The 13,677-nt window shown below is 35.9% G+C and overlaps 1 protein-coding gene across 2 annotated transcripts; it reads left to right on the top strand.

Moving 5' to 3' along the window:
• Window positions 1-2,363: 2,363 nt before the first annotated feature.
• LOC114519816 (cyclic AMP-responsive element-binding protein 3-like protein 2) lies at window positions 2,364-8,653 on the top strand. Of its 2 annotated transcripts, none has more exons than XM_028539994.1 (8): window positions 2,364-2,615; window positions 3,382-3,438; window positions 4,231-4,272; window positions 5,522-5,569; window positions 5,950-6,008; window positions 6,642-6,710; window positions 7,699-7,797; window positions 8,279-8,653. In XM_028539994.1, exons 2-8 carry the CDS (start codon window positions 3,382-3,384, stop codon window positions 8,463-8,465), a joined length of 561 nt encoding a protein of 186 aa, XP_028395795.1. In that variant the 5' UTR covers window positions 2,364-2,615; the 3' UTR covers window positions 8,466-8,653. The 2 variants fall into 2 exon arrangements, with proteins under 2 accessions (XP_028395795.1, XP_028395794.1); XM_028539993.1 differs by having other exon boundaries at window positions 4,174-4,272.
• Window positions 8,654-13,677: the final 5,024 nt, after the last annotated feature.

The following is a 13,677-nucleotide window of genomic DNA, read 5'->3' as shown; positions in this document are numbered from 1 at the left end:
CCCCCCACCTGCCAACGAGAACTATGCATATTTCCAAGAATTGTTTAATGATATCCCTGCGATACCTAATGCATGGCCTGGGTGGCCCCCTATCAGCTTGGTGCCCGGAGAAGATTGCCGTTTTTGTCCTACCCCCTGCCCTCTTCTGTGCGGCCTTGATAATAACTTAATAAATGGTTAAATCCCACGCCTATAGATTTTATAATTATCTGCGTAATTTTTACTTAATTACTTTCGTAATTATATCAATCAAAAAATAGTTAGGTAGTAAATTGGTAGTAAATTCACTAAATTATTGAATATTAGACAAATATGTGGTATCATATAAATATAATGTAGATATTAAATGAAATTGACGAAAGCCAAAAAGTTATGGCTGATAACGGTCAACGGACTTGATTAAAGCAGGGATTATCTGCGTTTCTCTGCAAACATTTAGACCACACTTCTGTGTTCAATGATTTCTCGCATTAACATGCATTGTTCTAAAAAAGTTAACAACAGTTTAACAAAGATATGCATTTGGTTGGTCACACCATTTTGAATTATTTTCGTGTAATTTTTATGGCAGAAATTTGCAGCATTCAGTACACAGTCTTTATTACTGGTACACGTTTAATTAAACATTACAGTCACTTTAATGTACTCAGTTTCATTTCGTAAGATTAGTAAGATAAGACACAAGTAACATTTCTACAGGGATTCTGATGTGCAAATATTTTTTTCTTTTGTGTTTCTACTGTACTCAATTGAGTAAATGTATATTTTGGCATTAAAAAAGTAATCTCGTTTGACGTAAAAGTCCCCGCTTTTTTAAGTCAGTTGTCTGGACTATAGGTATAAATTACACTGTATATAGACCGAACTTAATTAAATGCAGTACTGGATTAGAATTATCTTTGTATTCTATTTTTGTACTTGTACAATAAATTCCGTAAGCACATTTGCTGTTGTCGTGTTCAGCCTTCTCACTTTTAAGGAAATTTCCTTCGAAAAGTTTGACTCTATCGAGGGGAGACAGGAGTATTTGATATGCTCTTTTCAAATGTTCTTTGTCTCAGGTTATTTAAAGCATCCTCCCCCATTGTAAAAGGTTAGCATACTTAAATTGAAAGAGCCCTGGTCGTGTTTGCAATCCGACATGGCTATAGCATTCTGATTGGCTTAGCTTAAAAACGTCATTTTGACGAAGAAAGGGATTATGGAATTTATATATCCAAGTACACTTGCGCTCAATATTTTACCAAAAACAGCCAGTAATACAGCGAAAATATTAAACGTTTGCATATTTTTATTATTATAAAGTTATGGCAGGCAATGTTGTAAAACAATAATTATACTATTCGCTCTCTGACATTGCCGGAAAGTACTAATAAAACCCTATATTTACAATTTAAAATATCTCCTGAAACATATTTTACTTCGCTTTTAAATTTATGTCAGGGTTATAGTTCTATAACTAAGCATAATTCCAAAATTTCAACTAGTTTCATAATGAATATCAAAAGAATAATCGATTTTAATCCTGCAAAATGGATTTCTAACACAGTATACCTCACTGATATACGGCGAGTAAGTTGCTAGCTCAGCTAAACATGCGTAATAGTTAGTGTACGGTGAGGAGTTTTTTATAATTACGGTTATAAGCAAGTGGTTATCATTTTTTAAAGTTCCAACAACAAGTGATTTCAACCGCGCCCATTTTTCATCGGCACCCTGGGACACGTACCTACAGAGTTGGGCTGAATATTAGGGTTGAAAAAGCGTCCGGTTTGTACTGATCATAATTAAATGACATACCTTCCTCATGATGACGTCAAATGCGGAAAACCTGATGTCACACGAAGTTTGATTGGTTCTTAAATTTTGCAAAGCCAATTAACGTTCGTGTAACATCTGGCTTTCCGCATTCAACATCTTTGTGAGAGTCTGAGAGAGGTCTGAAATTACCGGAGTAAAATACATGCAAATCAGTATTAAAGATTTTACATTGTCATTGTGTGAGGCTGTAATACCTGTAAACTAACGGCATTGTCTGAAGGTCAACGAAGGTCATTATCTTAGATGAATGTCGATGACATCCACGAATAACAAAATACGGTACATTAGAGTCGCTTAAAATTCTAATGAGCATCAAGCTAAGCTACAACGCAATCAAAAGATCAAGGAATAAAAACTAATTTAAATTTATCCACATTCCTGTGACGTATTGAAAAAGGAACAAAGCTTTTCATGTAAAATTTAGCATCAAACTTTAGAACCAAGTGCACACGTGTATCAGAATGAATGAATGCATGCCAGCAAATTCATCGCTTGAATGGGTATTGTGTTTAGAACCAGTTAATCCCGCCGTTTCTTTAGCAGGTGGCTTTTGCTGTTTGTTGGCAAAACTATAACCTTTTACTAACAGAAGGTTGTAAATAAAGCAGGAATATACGTGGAAATATTGCTTGAGGGGATTCTGGTTAATGCTGTCATTCTGACAATTTTTTAATAAAACCTTGCTTCGATCTCGCTGTTAGTGTGAATTGGATCTTATACTTCGCTTGTGTGACTCCTTCAGTTCTTTGTTCTGTCTTTTGGATTGTCACAATGTGTTAGGACATATTTATCAGGTACTCAAAGGCTTCGCAATCACGAGATTTTGAATAATTGAAGAATATTTCTTAATTAACAATGCAACTCGATAAGAATTGCCCACATAACACATGTAGAGATTTTCAGTCACAATATATAACTATATAACAGACTAACAGTACAGCTAGGTAGAGTCATCATACTTGAAAATATGTTCATTTAGTGAGCTCAATTTGATATCTTTTAAATCTGATTAAACTCAAGTTTTAGTTGTACAATATACATACAGTATTGGTAACTAATGGATATATTGCCAAATGGTTAGGTTAGGGGCTAACAGTATTTCTCCCTCTCGACACGAGATCATGTCTGACAGACCTGGAGATCCCCGTCGTTAAAACTGAAACTGCTAAGTCAAAGTTATCATTTAGTGGAACAAGTTTATTTAATTCGCTTCCAGACGATTTAAAATGCATTGGCTCGAAGTTTACAACTGTATCTTATAAAAAATCCCCTAAAAATGTCTTTATTCACTTCAGTTATAAAGTTGACCATGTCAATAAATTTTGCTGCATTGCTTGAAAGCATGTTGTGCCACTAATGTAAGCGAAGAATCCAAGCTTCAATTGAATCAGTTATGGCGCAATAAATTATGAAACTTTAATCTTATTGATCTTATTTCATAAGGCACAAGTATCCATCACCCCGTCTCTCTATTACAATGTTTTTACTCAAAATCTTACATTAAATCTTATACACTAAAGATTAAATATGTATTTTTATCACTGAATATTTGCCTTCCAGATGGATTTCTATGAAAAAAAGGAGAGCGCGAGAGATGCTATAGAACATGACAAAGTGGTATGCTTGTCAATATCATACTTAGTCCAAGGTTCATTAGATATTGCAAAAATTTCACTCCCAAAACGAAGGAAATCGCATTTCTGCACCCTAAAACTTCGATGAAAATTTCAACAATGCTCTACCGCCCAAAATTTAACTTTCTTACACTTCTCAAAGTTCAAGCCGCAGTTTTTTTTGCTGTGCAAGTTGGACCTTTAAGGAGAATTTTGCCGCGGGTCCCCAAAATTCTCTGGGCGGCCCTGGATGCCCGTGACTCTGCATGTTAATTGCAGGTCTTACGCGGTCTATCTGTAAAGTGTGTCCATGAAACACTTTTAAACCTTTTGGACATGCAGACTACATGTAACTGAACTGTCCAAGAAGTCCGTAGGCAAAGTCAAACTTTAGTCAAAAATGTCGGGTAAAATACCAAAATCATTTCTATCATAAAATTTGCATGATTATATAATAATAGTTCTTTTCACATCATAGTTTTGCATAATCGTTATATTTTTGCATCGTATAATGAATGGTGCAAGCGTCTTAATTCCTGCAGAGTAATTCATGAATCATCTTTATCCCCTTCCCTGTGCTGTATTATAGTTATATTAGTCATCTACAATCTAAATAGTCCGCTTTATTCCATGACAACACTCACAATGTATACTAGCTAACGCTATTATAAGATCTAACTCCACCAACACCAGTCGTTTTGAAGTGTCTCACTGCTACATTTTCAAAATATAATTTCAGGTACACAAGAAACGCGGGATTCCTACACTAAACATTAAATCATTTTTTTCTGATCAGCCTGGTGTGGATGGTGTGGATGTTGTGGCCCCTTTGTCTAAGGTATAAATACACTAAGTGGAAACATACATTAGGATGTTGTGGCACCTTTGTCTAAGGTATAAACACATTAAGTGGAAACATACATTAGGATGTTGTGGCACCTTTGTCTAAGGTATAAATACACTAAGTGGAAACATACATTAGGATGTTGTGGCACCTTTGTCTAAGGTATAAACACACTAAGTGGAAACATACATTAGGATGTTGTGGCACCTTTGTCTAAGGTATAAATACACTAAGTGGAAACATACATTAGGATGTTGTGGCACCTTTGTCTAAGGTATAAACACATTAAGTGGAAACATACATTAGGATGTTGTGGCACCTTTGTCTAAGGTATAAATACACTAAGTGGAAACATGCATTAGGATGCTGTTGCACCTTTGTCTAAGGTATAAACACACTAAGTGGATACATACATTAGGGTCACTCAGTCTTACAATGTGTCCCCCAATTTAATGCAATCGCCGGGCTGCATGAAATTGAAAAGTTTCCAACCTAACTCCGTCTATCGTATGTTCTTTATCAACAATGGTATTTATAGTGGCTTCAGCGCATCAGTTCTGCTCATAACAAAGTGTAGGCAACTTGATATACATGCAATTGCTGAAATTTCAATAGCATGTTTCGTGCATGATTTATCATTTAGAGCTACATAATAATATAGTCACTGAAATAGTGATATTTTAAGAAATATAGTTATTCAAAAATGCATGTAAACATATTTAACAAAGCATTTGCTTGCAGTACGGTCTCTACCCACCTTTAAGGTTTGGAAGGCTGTTGTTTTCAGAGCAATATGATTATGGCACCACAATCAGGACTGTTATTATACTGAATGAATTAGCGAAACTGCTATAGACGGTTGATTTCTTTGTCTGAAGCGAAAGAAAACAAATGTTATCTATCCAGTATACTCATCTACACTGTAATCTGCAAAGTCTAAACTCTGTGAGTTAAACGTTATGACAAAGAGCAGGAAACAGAATTTTCTGGGTATTCACAAAAATCAGGTGGAAACACAGTCAGACAATCGTTCGTTGTAATAGATCTTTCCTATAATGACGTCTAACGCGGAAAGTATGGTGTTACATGAAATTTGATTGGCTCCACAAAACTACCAATCAAACTTCGTGACATCGTACTTTACGCGTTTTAACGACATTATGAAAAAGGTCTATTCAGGTGCACTAAAAAGAACCACTCTTCTTCGTGCAGTAAAGATTTCCGGCTGATTTATTTTTAATAGGCTGAAGAATTTGCTTTGAAAAAGGTTCGGCGGAAGCTCAAAAACAAAGTAAGAACTCTTTTATTGCAGAACTAAAATACCAGAGCTTTTGTTATGTCGGCGACAGATCTAGACTGTTGTCTGTAACATAAGTATTTCTTGTTCAAACTTCATAAATACTCCCTTCAACTTAATTGAAATAGGAATGACAAAATGGTAATTGTATGCAGCCCTTGACTACATTTTAGGTGGTTAAATTATAGACTTGGTCCCAACATTATGACTTAATCCGCAGAGTACAATCTAAGCCAGACCATTTTACTTTCATACGTAAACATATCGAAAGAAAATTGTAGCGTGACAATAATGCACAAGTTTTAAGTAATTCTTAACCTTTTTTCTAACATTTTATAACTTCTTTAATCACATTTTATTTTTTTTCTTGAAAGATATCGGCGCAAGAGAGTAGAAAGAGAAAAAAACAACATTTAGAAAGTTTAGAAAAAAGGCAAGTTTTTAGCGGAGAATATCAATAATTAGAATAACTGGATTTACTTGTCGGAAATTAAATATTTTCGTTCTTTCCTTCGTCTCAAAGCTTTCCTTCATCTCATCAGCGTTCGCGGGCTCCAGAGCATAAATTTAGCTTGACTTTTATGCAAATTTGCTGGGTATTTTGACATGTTAAATAAACGTATATTTTTCATCATTGATGTTTTCGGAAAATCTTATGAACAATCTTATAATACTTAATAGACAATAATAGACAATCTTATATTATAGACCTTTTCAGCTTGTATGCAAATTAAATTAAACCGTTTCAAATCACATGGTCTGAAATCATCATCATCTAGGCCTATTGCGCCAATGAGGCGTACATGGCCTGATGGTCTGAAATGGTTAAGTTCTTTTGGCTAATCCATGGCCACAACATCTGAAATGGTTAATTTGCATGCCATGCAAGCCGAACTATTATTATAGAGTCATGCAAATTTTCTGATAGAAGTGATTTTGGTATTTAACAGACTGTCTTTGATATTCCTACCGTATATTATAAAGACTAACTGATTAACAAAGCAACAGATATGTTCATTATTTTGCCTTATAAATAGATGAACTATTATTGCATTTTGTGTTGCAGAGTTCGTTTGCTAGATTCAGAAAATTCAAGTTTAAGGACGAAATTAGAAAAGCAAAATCAATCATTGAGGTAAAAATACGTAATCATATATTAGTATCGAATTAAAATTTATTGTCGATTTAAAGTCCAATCTTCATATATTGCATTCAAATGAATTATGATTTTTAGCACTTCACTCGATGCAGGTAAATTCTAGAGGTTCAAAGGGTCTTAATTTCGAGTTGAATTATACACACTTCAAATTCAAGCCAGGAACAGTTGATGGAAAAATGAGCCAACTATCGTAGGTTCGATTCCTTCCGGAGGACCGATAGTTGACTCATTTTCCCATCAAATTAAGACCTTGGAACATCTGTTATTCAAAATGGTTTGTTTGGTTGTATTCAAAAATATTCAAAAGGAAAAAACACAATTCGTTCCATACCACACGCTCGTTGGAAAATAAATTCAAATTAAAAATGAATTGAATAAATTCATCATGCATGGTCAATTTTATCATGAAATATTTTTATTTCGGGCACAGGTCACATGCATGTTGAAGTATATATACATACGTGTTCAAAGTCTATTGTATTTCTACAGTTGAAACCCGGATGAATTGCATGCTGTATTTATGAAGACTCTAAAATAAATATTACAGTTTGACGATCCCTTTTCCAGAAATAGTTATTGTATAGGGTGTATAGGGTGTATAAAAAACGGCAACCTTAATAGTTCCCAGAGGCCTACGGCTACAATCTTTTGTTATTGAAAAAAGCGAATATTTATGAATATTTAGTTGTTGCGGAGTTTTTAAGTAGTGTCGCAGCTCCTCGCAAGAATGATTTTCACTGGCTGCATGAACTTTACAATACATTCCTGTTTCAACCAATAGCATAGCTTCGTTCTTTAGAAGGCATAGAAAAGCATTATCCAATTGGACAAAAGCTTCCGAGAGCTGCGACATGTAACGTGATTGATACACACTTTATGATGAAATAAACAACCCTTGTTTAAAAGTTTCAACTATCTCTGAACCTAATAAATTTTGACATGAAGTTAAATCTTCCATTTCCAGGTCATTAACATTTCAACTGAGTAAGACTGGACCAAGAAGTAAAGATGAAATAGTCAGCTACCAAAATCAGGGAACGCAAACAGGAATTTGCCTAAAATGGTTTGTAACCGATTAGTGTTTTTGAGTAATAAGCATCATATAAACATAATTCAAAAAAGGTTTTACCGTTTCAAAACATATAAACTCTGACGATGGAATATACATCACGGGCTGTACCCACTTTTGAAAGAAAAGACAACTATAACTAAGTCAGTTGTACGTGTATACAGTATTGTGCAAAAGTTTTAGTCACAGCCGGTATTCACCAGCATGGGTTTCCTGGCTTTGTTGCATGGATGAAAATTAATTTTATTCTTGAAACCAATACAAAATGTGAACATTTGAAGACAATTCCAAGAAATTATACTTTGCATATATCCCGCACGGGAAAATTCTGGGTTCTAAAACACAACATTTCCCCAAAGTTGTGATCTTTAGGGCTTGCCCCAAAACTTTGCCAAAATACTGTACAGACAGTGATTGATTAGGTTTTATGACAGGAGTTCCTGGAATTACATTGAAGTAATAATATATATTTTAGTTATCTTCAAAAGGAATCAGTGGATAGCACATTGGAAGATTTCAAAATAGAGACAGGAAAAAATGGACAAATAATTGTTCAATCAGACTTCGTAGAAAATCGTCCAAAAAGGCCTAGCAGTATCCGAAACGAGTATACTGAGTTCAGTAGCATCTTTCATGCTCGCAGTCTGCGAGATAAAGCTTAGACATGATAGATTTGATATCACACTAGTTGGGTTGTAGAAGAGGGCTCTGGGGAGCTGAGCTCCCTTTAATGTAAAATTTAATGTAGATTTGGGAAGGCTGAGCCCTCCTAAAATTTTTGGCAGATAAAATATTAACATTAACTAATAGAAACTTAAAACAAGCATTAACACCAATATTTTTTAAAAAATCAAACTCTAAATAAACTAAAATGAAATCCAAACGTTTCCGAATGGTGTTTTCACCCCACCCCTCCCTCAGTGAGTCCCAGTGTCCAAGTGACCCCATGTTCTCAACAGAATCCTCTCTGAAACCTGGCCATTTTACCCCGCAACACCCGGCAATACCATGCGCAAAAACGCCTGTAACTTTGTTTAAAATATACCGCCACATGCAGTTGTCAAATTTGGCAGATGGATTTTAGTGTAAATTCTCAAGGTATAACACGCGTGCGTGCTTTACTTGTTTTCAGAACAACTTGTCGTTCGTTGACCACATGCACACTAGGAAATTTTATACTCGTGGCAGAAAATATCAAACACGTTTAATATCAGGAAAATGCGTTAAACCCACCGCACACGAGAGCTATCAGCTGAGCTAACGACCTTTCGAGGCAGTTACCTCAGCCAGAAAACTATTCGCACACGTGAGAAATCAGTTGCCTTTCGAGGCGAATTCCTCACAAAAATTATCCGCACACGTGAGTAATTTGCTGAGCTAACAGCCACGCGAGGACTGAAAAGACACCAGGTAATCAGCCCCAGGTGCTAATCGCTTACACGATGTTCTGAGTATCTATCTACAGTGTCTTGAATGTGTTCCAGCTATTGCATTCAACCAGGCCATCTTCGAACCGGAATGTTATACTAAATTATACTCCTACATAATACAATACGTTGTCATCGCTAAGTTGGCTAAGCCGGTACTTTGTTAACCATGAACATTAATCAGTTTGACTTGTCTTGCTAGCTTTGTATTATCCGGGTAAATACATGTTCACAAAACATAACAGGCAAGAATAATTTTATTTAAGCGAGAGATTCGGACAATCTAACAAACTTTACAGGCTTACGGAGTATGTATACTATAGATATGTTGCTCACTTTTTATTACAGTGAACATATAAGTGTGATCAATTGAAATCAAACATTAGTATATAATCAAATTCATGTCTGAAAACTGAACTGAAGCAACTAGAGGTACTAACTCTTACCATGTTAGTTGTTGACACTTTGTTCCTTTCAACGAGAGTACTCGCGATGTCTGCCTCTTTCCTGCTTACTGCCATCGTTTTGTGCTTGTCACGATTGCCATGTTGCTCACTCAAACTATTCTCAGATATATAATCAGTCTCAATTTTAAGGCGTTCTTCATACTTCGTGCCATTCATTCCGTATTCATTATACATGGGTGTATAAAGGCAACGAGGCAAAGGTTATAGGTCGCATTTTGGTCGCGTCGAACGTAACTCAAACAATAGATAATGAGATGATAAACCTCATTAAGCTTCATTATCATATCAATATCTAATGTTTGAATTCCATTCGACGCGACCAAAATGCGACGTTTAACCAAGGCCTTAATACTCTACAGGGTGTTTCAAAAAAAACGCAACCACTTAAATATGCTAGAACATTAATACAGCTCTAAAGCGCAATAGATAAGCACCTCTGGGAATTGAAAATCTTAATCCTTCATTTAAAATGCCAAAAGTCATTTTAGCTGAACTACGGTGCAAACCCGAACAGTATTAATATTCTTGCATTTTTTTTGAGACACCCTGTGAAATTCATATTGTTCTTTGATCACAATAGGTTTTGGGTCTAGATGAAAAAAATCTCCTTTGTTTGTGCACTCGACTTATTTACTAACAACATGCAGGGTGTCCCGAAAAACCCCAAAACTATTGAAATCACCACCTATTGTAAAAATTTGAATGCTCGTGGGGATTAACGCAACTTATAAAATGCTAAATAGGACCACAAAGATTTAAAATTTGCTTGAGAAGAAGGACATGTCGAGGTCATGGTGCTTGAGTTGTAAATTTAAATATTGTCCATATTTGTAGTGTCTTATAAATGTAAATATTGTTGTACTAATTACTAAAATTCATTTGTGGATACAAACATATTTTATTGTCTTCATGCATAAAAATGCTTATGTCAGACATTTATCCACTTGTGGGTCACAACCAGTGGCGTAGCCAGCCCGACAATTTAGTCATGCTATGCTAATATTTGGTGTTCATCGACTGTGAAAACAATGAATTTCTAAAGAAATGAATAACGATAATAACATAAAATTTGCATAGCATGACTAAATCTTCAGGCTGGCTACGCCACTGGTCACAACAGAGTGCTTAGGTATTCAAACTCCAGCTATTACATTGTTATGGGTGATTTCAATGGTTTTGGGGTTTTCCGGGATATCCTGTACAGTCAAGACAATTGTGCATGGCGCCACAATGCAATTACAGCCTCAAACGCCAGAGACCATGCAAAGGCCTTTTGTGTTGTTATAAATAAAGTAGATATTCTAAATATTAATTTCTGTCTTTTTTATGCACCCTGTACATGCAGTAATATATCAATCATTTGACATACCCGGTGACCTGTCGTCTATTGTTAAGTTTAGGGTCATGAAACCTGCAGCACTGTTCATACTTTTGTCCTACGAATCGAGGATTCCTTTATCTGAGGTTGCTAGTGCGCAAAATGCTTTGTACGTCGGAACATAAATCAGCTGATGTTAGATTAGCATTTTTCTTTCCCTACTGATCAAATACCTGCAGGCCTCTGTCAATCTTTTCTCAGCTCCATCCAGTATTTCCTCTTTAAAAATACGGTGCTGATTTGCATGAAAATACCGTTAAATTATAAGTTCAGATGTAAACCAGGTTTTTTCTTACCCTAAACAATGTATAGGTCAATTATGACTTAAGCCGGTTTTCCACTAGCGATATTTTTCGCGTGAAGCGACATTTTACTTTTGTTTCAGAGCTCTCAACTGCAACCATCTGGAACAAATTGCTCAAATACAAAGGAATAAAGTCGCTTCGCGCGCGAAGAATATCGCTAGTGGAAAACCGGCTTTGAAACCCGTTAAACGTAGGCTAAAAACGCTCCGTTATGAAATCAGTTTATAAACTATGTTTCACAGGCTAATTTCTTTTCAAATGCATTGTCTTTACAGGTCTGTTTACTCTATTTACTCTGTTAACATGAATATATGAATATGTGCCCCCCCAATTATCGTCTCCCCTACGCCACTGCTGGTACTTGTCACAGAGATGTCTTTATAAAACGAGCCTTCTTGAGTCAACGTAAGATTTGGATCTTGGTACTCGCCTCAACGCCCGAAACATGTTCTCTCTGCATGTATCTACTGCTTGTAATACGCTAACGTATAGCTAAATGTCCCCAAAATGCTCTATGTTGAATGCAAAGTTAATTATAATGCAAATTAATTATGCATGCTACACTGTCTCGCTGTTGACCCGGCACAAAGCGACACTCAGAGTCAGAGGCATTTATTTGTTTGTTGTTTGATGATCCGTTGCTGGAAAGTCATCTTTGGCCCCAGAGTCGATCCAAGAGAAAATGTTTTATATACTGAATATATTCCTTTATGCCTCGCTATTCATCTTGACAACTGGAGACAGTTGCCCGCAGCGATATCCATCAAATTGTAAATGTTTTCCTAACTCGAAGCTCGTATCTTGCGAGAATATGCAAGCAACAACGACGTTTCCTCGAGGTGTATTCAACAACGATACAAAATGGTTGATAATCGAGAAAAGCAGCATCACAAATCTCACTAAAGACGACTTCATAGGTCTTCCTGTCTTGGAAAAGCTTGACATGAGCGAAGGAATCTTGAATTACATACAAGACGGGACATTTCAGGAGCTTTTGAACTTAAAATATGTTTCACTGAAAGACAATAAGCTCGCGTCTTTCGTGCCTGGAATATTTGCAAATCTCTCGAAATTAGAGCTCGTTCACTTGAGTAAAAATCCCTTTGAATCCCTGCCAGATGGCATCTTTGAAAACAGTCCGTTAAAGAAGCTATATATTACGCATTCTAAGCTGAATTCAACGGGATTAAACGGCATCGGCAGCGGAGGTGTGACCAAAACCATTACTGAGCTGCATGTAGATTACTCAAACATACCTCGTTTGGCAAAGAATCAGTTCAGTGGCCTATCAAATTTAGAAAAAAATCGGTTTGCTTTCCTGCAATATTCAGTATATCGGTGCAGATTTCCTGCAGGGGACAAAGGTCAAAATTGTTGATTTATATAGCAACAATATCGTTCAAATAGACCCGGATGCTATGAGTGGAATTACGATTGAATGGTTTGATTGTAGATATTGTGGTCTTACTACAGAGAAAGTGTTTGGGAATGATAGTTTTTTGCTAAAAATGACTTCGCTTGAACGGTTAGATCTCGGCCACAATGAAATCACACAGGTTCCGAAAGGCGCATTTGAAGGGCTGACAAAACTGACCACTTTGTTGCTATTTTATAACAATATATCAACCATCGAGGAAAATCCATTCACCGAACTGAAACTGGAATCTTTTGGCATACAAGAAAATCCATTCAACTGCGATTGCCATCTTGCTTGGTTTCATAAGTATGCACTGGTTGAAATTGGTAATGACTTGACCGGCAAGGATGTTCTGAAGAAAATGAAATGTGCATCTCCTAGCAACCTAGCTGGCAAAATATTTCCTGATCTGAATGCGAGCCAGTTCTGCTGCACCCCAACCAAAGGTTCTGCTCCTGTTTGTGGCAACGATACTAGCAAAGCAATGACACTACGACCAATTATTAGCATGTTGCTGATGCCGTATTGCTTAATATTTTTATTTACTATTTTCCCACCATGGTGATAACATGAATAATGAACGTTTTAAATCACAGTGTGTTTCAATTAAAATGGAAGTGAATTCCGTGTGTGAACAATCGGTTTGTTTGCAAAATATGCAACGAATTGCTGGTTAAGATTTTGAGGGTATACTGTATATCATGTATTTATTTCAACTTGGGGTGTATTTAAATAATACTTTTTTATGAATCATTATGTGTTCGAAGGTGGTCATAGTAACATAAAAGCATATGCAATTGGAATATGAATGTTTGGGATATACCATGATGTCTTAATAGAAATATAGAATATAGACGTAGAGAAAAACAGCACATATATA

Source organism: Dendronephthya gigantea, unplaced genomic scaffold, assembly GCF_004324835.1.
Source record: "Dendronephthya gigantea isolate DGI-Jeju-01 unplaced genomic scaffold, DenGig_1.0 000014F, whole genome shotgun sequence".
NCBI classification, from domain to species: domain Eukaryota; kingdom Metazoa; phylum Cnidaria; class Anthozoa; order Malacalcyonacea; family Nephtheidae; genus Dendronephthya; species Dendronephthya gigantea.
Note: the sequence above shows the minus strand (reverse complement) of the source record. Positions and strands in the feature narration are given on the sequence as shown.

Bases quoted from the DNA above. Each gene is read 5' to 3' on its own strand.
- LOC114519816 (XM_028539993.1), top strand. From the start codon at position 3,382: ATGGATTTCTATGAAAAAAAGGAGAGCGCGAGAGATGCTATAGAACAT. The intron at 3,439-4,173 runs GTATGCTTGTCA...ATATAATTTCAG, and splicing joins CTATAGAACATGACAAAGTG to GTACACAAGAAACGCGGGAT. The intron at 5,570-5,949 runs GTAAGAACTCTT...TTTTCTTGAAAG, and splicing joins GGCGGAAGCTCAAAAACAAA to ATATCGGCGCAAGAGAGTAG.